The 15,075-nt window shown below is 39.1% G+C and overlaps 3 protein-coding genes across 7 annotated transcripts; 1 reads left to right on the top strand and 2 right to left on the bottom strand.

The window, feature by feature from the left end:
- Positions 1–1,112: 1,112 nt before the first annotated feature.
- LOC111787977 (microtubule-associated protein TORTIFOLIA1) lies at positions 1,113–7,192 on the bottom strand. Of its 2 annotated transcripts, none has more exons than XM_023668094.2 (5): positions 6,115–7,192; positions 4,644–4,835; positions 3,108–3,207; positions 2,385–3,010; positions 1,113–2,316 (listed from the first exon to the last, which is right to left on the bottom strand). In XM_023668094.2, the coding sequence occupies exons 1-5, from the start codon at positions 6,823–6,825 to the stop codon at positions 1,264–1,266; spliced, it is 2,682 nt and encodes an 893-aa protein (XP_023523862.2). In that variant the 5' UTR covers positions 6,826–7,192; the 3' UTR covers positions 1,113–1,263. The 2 variants fall into 2 exon arrangements, with proteins under 2 accessions (XP_023523862.2, XP_023523861.2); XM_023668093.2 differs by having other exon boundaries at positions 2,385–3,031; positions 6,115–7,190.
- A 138-nt stretch (positions 7,193–7,330) lies between these two features.
- LOC111787980 (uncharacterized) lies at positions 7,331–9,618 on the top strand. 4 transcript variants are annotated; one of them, XM_023668099.2, is made up of 2 exons: positions 7,331–7,483; positions 8,727–9,618. In XM_023668099.2, exon 2 carries the CDS (start codon positions 8,841–8,843, stop codon positions 9,345–9,347), a length of 507 nt encoding a protein of 168 aa, XP_023523867.1. In that variant the 5' UTR covers positions 7,331–7,483; positions 8,727–8,840; the 3' UTR covers positions 9,348–9,618. The 4 variants fall into 4 exon arrangements, with proteins under 4 accessions (XP_023523867.1, XP_023523865.1, XP_023523864.1 ...); XM_023668097.2 differs by having other exon boundaries at positions 7,337–7,569; XM_023668096.2 differs by having other exon boundaries at positions 7,339–7,540.
- Positions 9,619–9,669: 51 nt separating this feature from the next.
- CHL (chloroplastic lipocalin) lies at positions 9,670–12,619 on the bottom strand. Its single transcript, XM_023668095.2, has 5 exons — positions 12,422–12,619; positions 11,363–11,486; positions 10,724–10,957; positions 10,190–10,480; positions 9,670–10,074 (listed from the first exon to the last, which is right to left on the bottom strand). The coding sequence occupies exons 1-5, from the start codon at positions 12,493–12,495 to the stop codon at positions 9,796–9,798; spliced, it is 1,002 nt and encodes a 333-aa protein (XP_023523863.2). The 5' UTR covers positions 12,496–12,619; the 3' UTR covers positions 9,670–9,795.
- Positions 12,620–15,075: the final 2,456 nt, after the last annotated feature.

Genomic DNA, 15,075 nt, shown 5'->3' with positions numbered 1-15,075 from the left:
ACAAACTCTGGGTTGGAAGAATTAACGACTACTCGCATTTCTCTATAATACATTTTGAAGCATTTTAAGTCTACTAGGCATAGACATGATTTTACCGAAACGTCATACTCTAATATTACAAGCTGATACAACAAGAAAGTAATAAAGAAATATAACATATATATAAGAGTTTGGCGTGACATAGGTATGTGGCCACGAACAACACACCTTGAATAAGCACGACCATCACACTAGTCACATAAAAGGAATTAACATACATCTAAATTTTTTATAATATATGTTTTTTTTTTTTTTTTTTTTTTTTGGTCACTTTAACACAATATTTATAATCAATCTGATAAAATTAAAGAAATTTAAAAGAATATTGAAGAAAAAATAAAAAGGAATTAACATATTAGAAAATCTTATAGAATATATATAAAATAAAAATAACATGTAAATCAACAAATCAGAGTGGCGCAGCGGAAGCGTGGTGGGCCCATAACCCACAGGTCCCAGGATCGAAACCTGGCTCTGATAGAGAAAAGCTTCCAACCACTATTTTTCCCTCCCTTTTCTGTTTTTGAGTTTTAACGAAACTGGGCCCATTGGACTTATGATATTGGGTTTGGGCTTTGTCCTGGGCCGCTGCCGAAAGCATCTCCAATAATTAATGATTTAATTAGAATTTAAAATAAAAAATGAAATAATTTATGATGTTTTCTTTTTCTTTTTCAAAATAATACTAATAACATAATTTAAATATTAATTAGTTGTATAACTTTTCAACAACCAAAAATTTATAAGGTTATTATAGAAAACTCTTTAAATTTTAGTTATTGTATTATTTAAATGTTTATATATATATATATATATATTATATAATTAAAGCCTGGAGTGCTCGAGAAATATTCAAACCCTCGAACATTACCTCTCAGTTGTATGTACAAGTTTTTGTCCTACCAATCACGGTCTCACTATACTCGAGAACATATTTTTGCCTGATAAAGCTTATCTTAAAACTCATTATTGTAATGTATTAAATCCACTCGAAAATATTATTTTTTATCGATCGACTTATCATCTGCACCAGCTTCAACTAAGAGAAACGTCAAATTTTTTAACAAAATTAGTTAAATGCTAACCCAAAGCAATCAACAATTACAATAAACTTGAGGATAGTCTATTGGTTAAGACATATAGCTCGAGAAATCTGATGAGTAGAGGATAAGAACTAAGGCATTCGTGACTCAGATTTTCGGGTTTTAGTTTCGATGATATACCCTATTGAAGTTGTCCAATATCAATTCTCCAAGCAGAGGCCAACTGTGACAAAAGTTGATGAGGTGAAGCTCCTTCCCAATCTTCAGGAGGTTCCATTGTTGAAGAAGCTTCATGAAAATTCAACAACACTTGTTTCTTCACTTTCATAGGAATCCCCACACATTCACCTCCATTCTCCATAACTATTTCTACCAACTCTTGAATCCAACATAAACATACGTCGAACAAGTTCGGCTCGACTACAAATTGTCCCACAGCGCACAAGATCTCGATGGCTATCTCATTTGAAACTCGGTCGACCACAGGACCGGTTCTTTCCATTAGCTTTATGAGCAAGATGTCGTCCCCTGTCGACAGGACTTCAGCATATGCTGTGTCCATATCACCTGCCTGGAGGGCATCCATTGCATTAGTCCATGAACTCCATACGGGATCTCGTTCTCGACTGCCATTGTCGTCTGCAGTCAGTTCGGGAATCGCCACGTTCGGAGTCCTGGATACTCCGTTGTCTTCCCCGGCCACCCGAATGGCTTCTAACGTTGCTTCGTCTTTTGATGCTTGCCAAACACTTCTAGCAGATGGCCCCTCACCAAGTCTTTTATCCCAGGCTCTTCTGCTACCACCTCCATTTTGGTCACTTTCCTGTTCTGATCTAGATGACCTATTGTCGATACCGCCATCTAACGGTCTCTTAGAGCCCATCTGCCCGTTTCTCGACACGTAAGCTGGATAATCTCTAGCTTCATTCACATCAGGTCTCCATCCAGCATTCCTTCCTCTCATGTTTGAACCAGTTCCTTCCGGTTGAATGAACCTCTCTCCGAACGAAACTCTCCCATCGTTGTTTCGTCCAAACTTGGCACCGGGGTAATCCGAAAAACCACTATACTTGCCTAAATTCCGACTAGACGAACCTTCAAATCCTAGAGCAAAATTACCTCTCCGGTTTGATGATACGGATAAATCACAGGCCATGTCTTCGACAACTCTCTCGAGACCACGTACTCGATTTTCCAAAGTGATCATGCTATCATGAGAGCCTCCCATGAAATCCTGAGATATAGAACGCGTCAAATAACTATATCGAATTCGAGAACTAACCCCACATATAGCATATGTACCTGCAACATGTTCATCAAATGTGCCTGTTGTCTCTCCAGCTGCAATAGCTGCCTCTGGATAGCAGACCAACTTCCTTTGAAGTCCGAACGGACGCCTGAAGCTTCCCGTTGAGATATATCGTCATTTTGATCGTTCACATTGTATGCTCTTGTTCTGGCGTCTCGTCCATTTATTTTCCCCTCATGCCACTTATCATAGTCCTGCAGCTTAGAATGAGAAGCAGTTTCGCCTCGTTCGGAGACTCGAAACTTGTTGAATGCTCTCTGAAAATCAACAGAGTGTGTGTTTTCAACACGATTTGATCTTCTCCCAGCATTTGCATCATCCGACTCCGATTTCTCATCATTTTCGTTCGAAGAACTGGCGTGTCTCCGAGGAAGAACCACCTCCACGGGCAAATCCCCGGACCCTCTAGTTTCAAGTTTCTGAAAGAACTCTGGATTCAACTCTTTGTCAGTTAAAGCAGGTACTTTCTTCTTCAATATTACAGCTGCTTTATCCGAAATACTACTGCATTTGGTTTTCGAAGCTGAATTTGTAACGGGAACGGAATCCTCGGGTTTATCTTTGTCCAGTGACCGCGCTCCCGGAGGGGAATTTGCACTTTTAAGGTCGGATGACTGTCCTGGTTCATGATTTTCACCATCTGAAACATTTATGGCAAGAAAATCACATCAAAATGGAACAAGAGTAAGAGGAGACCAGGGAAAAATAAGGTACACCTTGAGATGCATTCTGGATTTCTGCAGCTCCATCTGTTTTCCCACCAAGTTTTTTCCATAGCTGTAGTGCTTCTGTCAAGCTATCACGAACAGGTTTTATCTGTCAAAATAAACTGGGTACCATTACTCGAACATCATATATACTCTAAACGCCTTTTGCAGGACCTCGAGCACCTTTCCTCGAATATCTCGAGTTCTTATCACCAGGGCCATGGGAAAAAATCGCCCGAAATGTGAACCAAAAAGATCCGTAAACCTCATTCCATTCCAAACATGAGTAGCATCAGAAACAGCCATTGTAACGACCTAAGTCTACCGCTAGTAGATATTGTCCTCTTTGAGCTTTCCCTTTTAGGCTTCCCCTCAAGGTTTTAAAACGCGTCTGTTAGGAAAAGGTTTCCACACCCTTAGAAAGAGTGTTTTGTTCTCCTCCCCAACTGACGTTGGATCTCATAATCCACCCCTTTCGAGGCCCAGCGTTCTCGCTAGCACTCATTCTCCTCTCCAATCGATGTGTGACCCCCCCCAATCCAGCCCCCTTCCGGGCCAACGTCCTTTCTGGCACACCGTCTCGTGTCCACCCTCCTTCAGGGCTCAGCCTCCTCACTGGCACATCGTCCGGTGTCTGGCTCTGATACCATTTGTAACGGTCCAAACCCACCGCTAGCAAATATTGTCCTCTTTGGGCTTTCCCTTCCAAGCCTCCCCTCAAGGTTTTAAAATGTGTCTGCAAGGGAGAGGTTTCCACACCCTTATGAAGAATGTTTTGTTCTACTCCTCAACCAATATGGGATCTCACAGTCATGCTTTCCGACCAAATACCCATAGAAAGGCCATTGATACTAATCATCCAAAGAATCCAACTTTATCTTTATAAACAGCATTCAAGCAGCCACTAAAATATGACCAAAAGCTTCAAGTTCAACCTCTCTAATTATAATAGCCCAAGCCTACCGCTAGCAAATATTGTCCGCTTTAACCCGTTACGTATCGCCGTCAGCCTCACAGTTTTAAAACGCGTCTACTAGGGAGAGGTTTTCACACCCTTATAAGAAACGTTTCGTTCCCCTCACCAACTGATGTGGGATCTCACAACCCACCCCCTTGGGGGCCAGCGTCCTTGCTAACACACCGTCTGGTGTCTAGCTCTAATTCCATTTGTAAGCCCAAGCCCACCACTAGCAAATATTGTCTTTTTTAGGCTTTCCCTTCCGGGCTTTCCCTCAAGGTTTTAAAACGCGACTGCTAGGGAGAGGTGTCTACACCCTTATGTTTTGTTCTACAACCCAGCCATGCTTTCTGACCAAATACCCCGTAGAAAGGCCATTGATATCAATCATCCAAAGAATTCAACTTTATCTTTATAAACAGCAGTCAAGCAGCCACTAAAATATGACCAAAAGCTTCAAGTTCAACCTCTCAAACTGTCTCACCACACACAGATTTGAAAAGTTCATGTATAATAAAGCTTAAACAGAGATAGAGCAGTGTGAGTGAGATGCTTTATACAAAACACAAATGGAAGTAAAAAGTTACCTTGTCGAAACGACAGGCCTCAAGTACTGCCAAAGTGGCGGCACCTCCATCTGTGATGACATTGCTTGAATGCAATGCTAGAGCACTTAGTGTATCAGCTGCTGCCTTGCGTGTTGCCCAATCAGTGCTCCCAAGCAACTCATGAATGCTTGGTAGCAAATGTTCTAAGCTCTGTTGTCCAATAGCACCAACCTAAAACAAGTTCCACGAGCCTATTAACATAATTCATTATTGGTTTCTAATATAAGATAAACAATCCATCATACGTAGATATATTCGAATGAGCATGTTTCTCGTAAATTTTCTTTTGCCTCTTTAGTTAGAGGATTACTCATTATCTCCTATTCCTGTAAATAGTATCATATTTGCCTGTTCATGATTCCTTGTTGTTGTAAAAATATAGATAGTTTTGTGAGATCCCACATCGGTTGGAGAGGAGAACGAAACATTCTTTAAGGGTGTGAAAACCTCTCCCTAACAGACGTGTTTTAAAACTGTGAGACTAATGGCGGTACGTAACAAGCCAAAGCAGATAATATTTGCTAGCAGTGAGCTTGAGCTGTTACAAATGGTATTAAAACCAGACACTGAGTTGTGTGCCAACGAGGACGCTAGGCCCCAAGGGGGTGGATTGTGAGATCTCACATCGGTTGGAGAAGAGAACGAAACATTCCTTATAAGGGTATAGAAACCTCTCCCTAACAGACGCGTTTTAAAACTATGAGGCTGACAGCAATACATAAGGGGCCAAAGCAGACAATATCTACTAGCGATGGGCTTGGACGGTTACAAATGGTATTAGAGCCAGACACCAAACGGTGTGCCAGCAAGGACGCTAGGCCCCCGGGGGGGGGGGGGACTGTGAGATCCCACATCGGTTGGAGAGGAGAACAAAACATTCATTATAAGGGTATAGAAACCTCTCCCTAACAGACGCGTTTTAAAACTACGAGGCTGACAGCATTACGTAACGGGCCAAAGCGAACAATATCTACTAGCAGTGGGCTTGGACGGTTACAAATGGTATCAGAGCTAGACACTAAACGGTGTACCAGTGAGGACACTAGGCCCCAAGGGGGGTGGATTGTGAGATTCCACATCGGTTGGAGAGGAGAACGAAACATTCTTTATAAGTGTGTGGAAACCTCTCCTTAACAGACACGTTTTAAAACTGCGAGACTAACAACGATACGTAATGGACCAAAGCGAATAATATCAACTAGCGGTGGGCTGGGGCGTTACAAGTTTGTTCATCTTTTTCACATTCAAGTGACAGATCTTGATATCAAACTCAACTAGGTTTCTAAATAGCATGCTGCTAACTATTATCAGTTCTTCATGAATCTAAACTTAACTATCAAAATACCAACACCCACCTCTAAATATCATCAGTTCTTCATGAATCTAAACTTAACTATCATACCATGATGCAAACATCAAGAAAATCAACTCTACACAGAGTAAAACGAACCTGTGATAGATTGGATACCACAGGAAGGAGTGAAGCCTTTGCCAAAAAATTTGGATTGTTGAGCAACTTACAGATCCTGGGGCAAAGCTTCTGAAACGCCGTGATGGGTGGACTAGCCGCACACTCCACCATCTTAGCCATACACAATGCAGCACCAGACTGAACCACCTTGTTCTGTTCTCCCATTGCCTCATATAGAGGCTTAACAAACAATGCAACAACAGAGCCAAGACCGCCATTATCACCACCAGAGCTATCCTCTTTCAAGAACTGCGCCGACAGTGCACCAATGGCATCTCTACACGCCTCCTTCACCCCAGAATCCGAATCCTTAACCCTCCTTATAATGTGGGCTATAATTTTAGTCAAATGGGTCGAAGTAGAATCGCTATGAGTAGCACAAACAACCGTTAGAAGCCGCAATGACTCTTTCTTCACAGCGGGTTTAGGGTCAGCAGAGGAGTCGTAGAGGCAATTGAGAAGCATAGGAATAGCTTCCGGGGAAATGGACTGGATAATTTTCTCCAAGTCTTCAATGGCGATCTGGTGGGTATCTCGATCGGAGAGCTTAGAGAGAGCAGTGAGGATTCTTTGCTTGAGTTCAACCATGGCGAGATGGGATGACAGAGAAGAAGCCGAGGATCTTGATATGGGTGGCGACTGATTTGGGGGTTTTGACGGTTTCGACGACTTGGGTGCTTGAGAACTCATTTTGATGAACAACAACAATGGCGGAGACTCGTTCAAAGCATCAATGTAGGTTAAGGAACAAGAAGAAGAAAATTAGCAGGATTCGAATTGGGTCAGCAATCAAAGTTGAAATGAGGGCTAAACCCACGAAGCTCTTACGAATTGAAAGCAAAAACGAGACCTATATGACTGTTTTAACTTCTTTTTCCCGCAAGATTCAAAGTTCTTATGGATAATTCTACAAGAAATGACCCGATTAATGCCAAAATCATAAGACCCACTAAGCCAAATGGAGTTGATAATGGGAGGCGTTAAATAAGGAAGAACAACAACAAAAATGGGGATAGAAAGTGGAAACCACGTTCATATTCATGTTCGACCTTCATAAATTTATTGGAGAAATGTCTACATATTATAATGTAAAGATCAACCACAAGAATGATTAACTAATTACTATTACTTTATTTTTTTAAAAAAATAAAAAAATAAATGAATTTTTACATTTACAAAAAATGGAAAAAATGGATATTACGAAAATAAAAATTGTGGCGAAAGCGAGGAGGATAACCCAACTTTTTTCAAGCCGAAAATTGCAGTGAGGTTCACGTTTCAGTGTCTACCAACTTGAGATCTCAATCACTCAAGAACACACCCGCCTCTGGTTTCCCCTGTTTTTGTGGTTCGTTTCGTTTTTCTTCCCTTCTTGGCTGCGGATTTTGCTGATACTCTCTTCTGGGTTTGTTCTATTTCTCACTCTCATGATCGGTGAAGTGTTTTTTCTCTTGATTTTTTCAGTTTCTGTTGATTAATAGATATCGATTATGATTCTTTTGGGGTTTCTTTTGTTCTTGTGAAGTGATTTATGGTTTGATTCTTTCTTCTTTGGCACATCTTTTGAATGGTTTTGCTGAGTAACCTTTTCTGGTGATTGAAGCTCACTATCTATGGCTGTTGATGTGATGTTGATGTATTTAGTGAGGCTCCTAAAGCTTAATGGAATGATACCAATTGTGGGTTTCGTTTTTGTGGATAACTCCTGATCTTAATGGAATGATACCAATTGTGTGGGGTAGGAGGGTGTTTTCCCATGAAACTAATGCCTTATGGATAGCAAATATGGCTTCCTTCCTATGTATAGATGCCACTTTTGTTGGCAATGGCACTGAAAATGTGTGAGATCCCACTTCGGTTCGAGAGGGGATGAAGCATTCCTTATAAGGGTGTGAAAACCTCTCCCTAGTAGATGCGTTCTAAAACTTTGAGGGGAAACCTAGAAGGGAAAGCCCGAAAAGAACAATATCTGCTATAGTGGGATTGGACTGTTACAAAATGATCCCCGTTATTTGCATCATTTGCTTGAGTTTATAATTCTTTCGAGTTTCGGTAGGAGACGTGAATCATGTTCGTTAATGGGAGGTTTGATAGATTCGATATAGATCCTTTTGTGAAATGCTTTTCTAACCTCTACCATCTTTTCCTTGCAAAAAACTCCCCCATTTCTGGATGAGGGGCCTTCCCCATTGTTGTTTCATGTTAGCTTTTTGCTTTTCTAAAAACAGTTTAACCATTCCATTCTGTCACCGTCACTCTTTTGTACACCCACACCGGATATAGACCGAAATGTCTTACGACGTTCTAAACTCAGCTCACGTATTGCTTTAATGGACAAACAGCCCAACCCTTGGAACATACTACATTCTGCTCCTTCAGTTCCTATGTCTTCTGGTTTCCTCCTCCATTTATGATGCTCTAGTGGATTGATTATGAAATTGATGTCTCTGATCTTCAAGTAGAGCACAGGTTTCATGCTTAACTTCAAGTATAAATTTATCCGCTCATGAGTCACCGAGTCTCGCACAGTTCTAATCAGTAGGATTGCCTGCGTTACGATCAATTCTTATCATTCGCTCTCTTTTTTTCAGGAGAAGATACACTAGCAGGCTGTCAGATTACTCGAAACCTTGTCGTTTTTCACGGCAAGTCTCGAAGGTGTTCCGCTTCCCTCGTGGGAGATACTTGCTCACCTGACATAAAACATGGTTCTAAAACCGCAATCTACCAAAGGTGGCGGAGGATCCATCAAGGTTGGAGCGACCGGAACGATTAGTTCGTTGATGACGAGGGAATTAGAGACGATGAGAGCCGGCCCCCAGAAGTTGGTCACTTCCAAAAACAAATCTTCATCAGCTACTTCAGCTAGTTCATCTGCTGCTTCCATTCCTAAAAGACTGCAACAAACTAAATCATTTGATGAGGTAAACAATGGTAGAAGATATAATACTGTTAATAGCAGAAGCTTTGGGAACTCTCATAACACTACTAAGGCCGGTGGTTCGAGGGATGTCCACCGGATACCAATGCTTGGTTCTGATACTCATGCAAATGAAAATGGCTATAGAGACAAACCAGAAAGGAAAGGACTTAGAGCAGTTGCAATTGTGGACGTAAAGTGCAATAACCCTGATAAAGCTTGGGCTAGCCGTCCTCTATCAAGTCGACTCCGAAAACTCGGGTTTTCGAAGCTGTCTGAAACCTTTGCTTGACTCTTCAATGAACATTGCAGACCTATAGGCTGCTTTCTATCAGAATGTATAGAAGGATCTGTAAGGGAGGCTGTGAGCCTCATCAGTCGACCCGAAATCGACGGTTGATTGCATTATAGCGCATCAAACTCGTGCCCAGGTGAGTTTGAAAGAAAGCTAGCTTGGTTTTGTTATTTGACATGTTCAGATAATCATGTCTGACATCAACTTATAGTTCAACTAGTTCAAATATTCAATCATGAAGTCAGAAGTTCGAATTTTTTTATCTCTACCTGAATCTTTGTTCATATTATTCTCAAGTTTTCTCTAATATGATCGAAAATGCTAGCAACAGGCTTCCCACCTTTACTTGAATTTCATTTAAATCAATCACTGATGAATGAGGATTGGATCATGATCAGTTTCTTGGACATATAAACACAGAGCGCTCAATAACTAAGCCACAAAACTACTTGAAATAGAGCTCTAAAAGCTTTTTGAAAGTATCAAATACACTAGTGAAGGGGTTGAGTGCAATAGGAGCATCTAGCCCAAGATCTGGAAACTGGTTTGTCAACGCCTGTTGCATTCCAGACATTGACATCATTGCAGCTAGCTGACTGTTTGACATTACTTCACAATCTTGAGGAGTGTCCTTGATTTTACTTGGATCATACCCGAAATTCGCCAAGTACGACTTGTACTTCTCTATGAATTCGGGTCCCGGGTTCGGCGTTCTTGAATAGATCTGTTAGATTTTGTGTCCAAAAGAATCAAACAAAACAGTTCAAATAGAAGATGGGCAGCTTAGTTGCTGCTGATCATGTTTCAGAACTCAAGAACAGAAGCAATTTGAAATTTACCTGAACAAAACTAAGGTCTTTTGCACCAGAAACTAAAGCAAAGTTGTCATAATCAGTTGCAATGACATCATACGGCTCCTTAGGGATAAATGGCAATGTTGGAAAGCGCAGGTAACATTTCTCCTTGATCATCTCCCGGTTTTCCAGCTCGGTTGCGTTTTTCTGTAGATCTTCCTCTGAAAGGCACTGAACTCTTCCTCTTATCCCAGTTATATATCCGTCCGGGCTTCCATGAACACAAAAGGTATCTACTTGTATCGCCGGTGTCGCCATATCAAATGTGTATACACCCTGCATAAGTATGGTTGCTATTACTAAATTGACTAAACTGAATCATATGGCTGTTGAACTGCAAGTGATTGATAATTAACATCATTCGAAAGAACGATTAAGTTCATCGAAAAAGCCTTGTAAGGTCACGGTCGTACATTGACCAGTTAAGTCAAGTTCATCTATATCATTCAATCGGTTGGTTCCAATTCCAAGAGATGGGGAAACTAAGCCTATAAGCTACACCAAACCAGTCAAGTTCACCTGGGTGCAGTGGCAGTCTTCCTGACCTTGTCCAGCAAATCCGCGTTTAAGTGAAGCAACTTCGAACCATCTTCCGGAGTACCTAACAGGATCGAAATTTTTTGCTGTCATCCCTCTCATCATCATCAATCTCCCTCCTCCATCAGAATCACTCTCAAACGGAAGGCTTGCAGTATTCTCTGCACTTGCAAGCTGGTAAACGTTTTCGTGATGAGATAGATCGGCTGAGATAGCCTGATCAAGAAACCAGTGTAAGAGACAGGACGCTTTGGTTCTATACATAAAGTTCATCACATAATTTATATCTTCAAGCATTCGAAACTATTATTGTGTCAGGATTGTTGGGAGGGAATCCCACATGGGGCTAATTTAGGGAATGATCATGAGTTTATAAGTACGGAATACATCTCCATTGGTACGAGCCCTTTTGGGGAAACCTAAAGCAAAACCACGAGGGCTTATGCTCAAAGTGAACAATATCATACTATTGTGGAGAGTCGTGATTCCTAACATATTGCAAATGAAGGACCCATATAGTATGAATCAACTGGACTGAATCTCATGGAATTGAAGCTTTTAAGCGGAATCGTGACTACTATGCTAACGTTATTCTTACAATAACATCTTCCATTGACTAACCTGGTTTGGTTGAGTGAGGAATATCAATGAAGCAGCAAATCCAGATAGTACATGCTGGGACACAAGCTTTCTTAGAGGAGGTTGCTCAATATTGTTTTTCAATATTACTTTGCTATGCATTCCCCTGTATGAGAAAAGAGAACAAAAACCATTTTAAAAAAAAAATTCGAGAAACGAATCAGTAGCTGATAGAATGGATCATCAATTTGTTTGAACCAACAGTCATGATCAGAATGAGAAACAAACAAGCATTTCATCACTATCACAATCACAATCACAAGTAACTAAGTTATCCAACGTATCAGTTTGAGCTTCCTAGATCATGTGTCCAATTCCATCACTAACATCAGCTGCACATCAAACTCTAATAATAAACTGTAACAGTCCAAGGCCGCCGCTAGTAGATATTGTCCGATTTGGCCTGTTACGTATCGTCTACTAGGGAGAAGTTTCCACATCCTTATAAGGAATGCTTCGTTCTCCTCTCCAACCGATGTGGGATCTCACAATCCACCCCCATTGGGAGCTTAGCGTCTTCGCCGGCATACCGCCCGGTGCCTGACTCTGATACCATTTGTAACCGTCCAAGCCTACCGTTAACAGATATTGTCCGCTTTATTCCGTTACATTGTCGTCAGCCTCATGGTTTTAAAAAGTCTCTACTAGGGATAAGTTTTCGTACCCTAGTAAGGAATGCTTTGCTCCAATTGACAGGGATCTCACAAAACCGTCTGTAATCAATGAATTTGATCACCCTACGGAATGCAACCACAGTTCTAAATAACAATTCACTTCTCATTTTCAAAACCTAAGAAAGAACTTCAAATTCTTGTATTAAACCTGTATATTCTAGATCAAATTACAGTCCAACAATCCAGAACCTGGTTCGAAATTTCCGAATGCCAACACAAATTCCCTTAAAACACGAATACAATTACAATTAAAAACGAACTCAGACAAATAAAAGCAGAACTAAACACAAATCCAACCTCCCTCTAGAACACAAGAAACTGCAAAGATTAATGGAGACAAGATGAAGAATATGAAAAATTATGGTACCTGGCGGAGGTAGGAGGAGAAGAACAGCATTGGAGAAGAAATGAGGCTGATGAATGGAGAAGAATCTGCACCATTTTCCAATTAGAATGCTCTTTTTCCGCCGAGTTTCAAGCTTCCTGTGAGAGCAATTTGTCTAACATCGCCATTTTTGTTGCTTTGTTCTGCTTCGAGCCTTCATCAACAGTCGATCAAAACTCGAAAATATCTCGAAATACGGCGCCGTATTGATGCTGGTGTTGTGATTTTCCAACTTTTTCTAGAACAAAAACACCCACACAATTTTGTATTTGTCCAAAAAAATATATATATATATATAAATTCTTAAAATTTTTAAAAATATTTTTACTTATAATATTTAAAAAATTTAAAAGTAAATAAAAAATAAATTCAAAAAATGTTATATATATAAAATTTTAAAATTTTTAAAAATATTTTTACTTATAATATTTAAAAATTTTAAAAGTAAATTAACATATTTTACCTTTATAAAAAAGTAAATTCAAAAAATATTTTTCCCATTAATATTTGAATCAAAACTATTTATCGGTACTTTATAAATTATTTTCAATTTTTTTTTTATTGTAAAAGTTGGTGAATATTTTTTAAATATGTTTTTTTTTCTAAAAATTGTTATTATTATTTATTTATTTATTTATTTATTTATTTGGGCCCGATCAAATATAAAGTACAAGCGTAAGGATCTTGGGCCCGATCAATTGGGCTTAGACCCAATATTTAGGTTATTTTCAAATTGGTCCTTGTTAAGTTACTAATTTACATATTCAGTTGGATGGGTCAAATTTTTAAATATGAATAACTTGAGTCCCATATATCAAACAACATCTAATTTTAAAAAGATTAAGGATGAAAATGTAATTTTAAAAATATCAACGACCAATAATGTAAAAGAAACTAATTTTGTATATTTTATCAGTCAATAAATATTTTTGAAAACATAGCGAAAAAATAAAAAAATTACTAAAAAGTTCAGTAATATTCAATTGGTATGCTCGAGATATTGATTGACTTTTTAATTTTATGACGGTGACGTTGAATCCTTCCATCTATAGAAACATCGAGTAATTACATTTTTTCAAATTGCTGGTTAAGCTATCACTACTGTCGATGAAAAAGTCATGTAATTCTTTTAATTAAATACGATTTAATATTTGAATATAACTCGACTATGTAATTTCGTGTCTAATTGAAATATAATACTAAACTATATAATAAAATTTTATTATAAGGAAATATAGTTTGTTGGGTTATATTTTTTTATGGCCCATACTTTGGTCTTTCTCACCTACTATGCGACCAAATGCATGTTAGGTAATATATCGGGTGATGTCAATTTCATAATTTAAAATATAAAATGTTTTTTTTAACGGTATGACAATTTGAACATAGCTCAATTTATTTAAATATTTTATTATATATTTGGCTGGTATTTAATTCTTGTGTTTGAGTTCTTCTTTGATTAATAATTATTATTTTTAAATTAATTGAGTACATTTATTGAATTAATTATTTAGAGTATGATTATATTAACAAAATTTAACATGATGAGACATGTTGTTTATTTTTATATTCAATCAAATTTATATTGTTTGGGGAAATGTTTTTTTTTTTAATTTATATAAATAAAAAGTCAAATATTTTATTAAAACAAACTTCAAAAAGAATTATGGTTTTAAATATTCCAATAAAAGAAATTTCTCTCTTAATATTATTTAATATTGTTGGTTGAATTGACCATTTCAATTTCTGAATATCTTTTTTATTTCTATTATTAAGGGGTAGTTTTGTAAATTGGAGCACGTAACACTTGAAGTGAATTGAAGCCGAAAATATTTTGAAGGAATTTCTCGAGCAAGCTAGAGAAAACCCTGAAAAGTCGAGAGATCTATGGAGGGTTAACTTGTACAACTTTGTTGAGTTTATCAAAATCGAGAATTTTCACTATTTGTTTCGATTCTATATTTTTGTTATTTAATTTATTTATGTTTTTTGTTCGTGTAACTTCGATCCCATCAGATCTCACGAGATCGAGTGAAGGGAGGAAGAAAAGGATAAGCGACTCGAGAATAGCAACATGAGAGGGCTTGTAACACCTCTCCCTCTTCCTCGCGTCTTGTAAGAGCCCAGATCCACTGCTAGTAGATATTGTCCTCTTTGGGCTTTCCCTTTCGAGCTTGCCCTCAAGGCTTTAAAACGCGTCTGCCAGGGGAAGGTTTCCACACCCTTATAAAGGGTGATTTTTTCTCATTCTCAACCAATATGGGACATCACAATCCACCTCCCTTCAGGGCCCAACGTCCTTGCGGGCACTCTTTCCTTCCTCCCATCGATGTGGGACCACCCCCAAATCCACCCCCTTTGGGGCTCAGCGTCCTTACTGGCACACCATCTCGTGTCTACCCCCCTTCGAGGAACAGCAAGAAGACTAACACATCGCCCGGTGTTTGGCTCTGATACCATTTGTAACGACTCAGATCCACCGCTAGCAGATATTGTTCTCTTTGGACTGATTGTGATGTCCCACATCAGTTGGGGAGGAGAACAAATCACCCTTTATAAGGGTGTAGAAACCTTTCCCTAGCAGACACGTTTTAAAGTCTTGAGAGGAAGCCCGAAAGGGAAAGCCCAAAGAGGAC

Source organism: Cucurbita pepo, chromosome 2 (genome assembly GCF_057944985.1).
Source record: "Cucurbita pepo subsp. pepo isolate OVF chromosome 2, ASM5794498v1, whole genome shotgun sequence".
Taxonomy (NCBI): domain Eukaryota; kingdom Viridiplantae; phylum Streptophyta; class Magnoliopsida; order Cucurbitales; family Cucurbitaceae; genus Cucurbita; species Cucurbita pepo.
The sequence above is the reverse complement of the archived record's forward strand: the minus strand, read 5'-3'. Positions and strand labels throughout refer to the sequence as shown.

Coding starts and splice junctions, on each gene's coding strand:
- LOC111787977 (XM_023668093.2), bottom strand. CDS start 6,825: ATGAGTTCTCAAGCACCCAAGTCGTCGAAACCGTCAAAACCCCCAAAT. Junction 4,836..6,114: donor TGGTATCCAATCTATCACAG/GTTCGTTTTACT, acceptor AACTTGTTTTAG/GTTGGTGCTATTGGACAACA. Junction 2,317..2,384: donor ATTTGATGAACATGTTGCAG/GTACATATGCTA, acceptor TCTATATCTCAG/GATTTCATGGGAGGCTCTCA.
- LOC111787980 (XM_023668099.2), top strand. CDS start 8,841: ATGGTTCTAAAACCGCAATCTACCAAAGGTGGCGGAGGATCCATCAAG.
- CHL (XM_023668095.2), bottom strand. CDS start 12,495: ATGGTGCAGATTCTTCTCCATTCATCAGCCTCATTTCTTCTCCAATGC. Junction 10,481..10,723: donor AAGACTGCCACTGCACCCAG/GTGAACTTGACT, acceptor ATACTTATGCAG/GGTGTATACACATTTGATAT. Junction 10,075..10,189: donor AAGACCTTAGTTTTGTTCAG/GTAAATTTCAAA, acceptor AAAATCTAACAG/ATCTATTCAAGAACGCCGAA.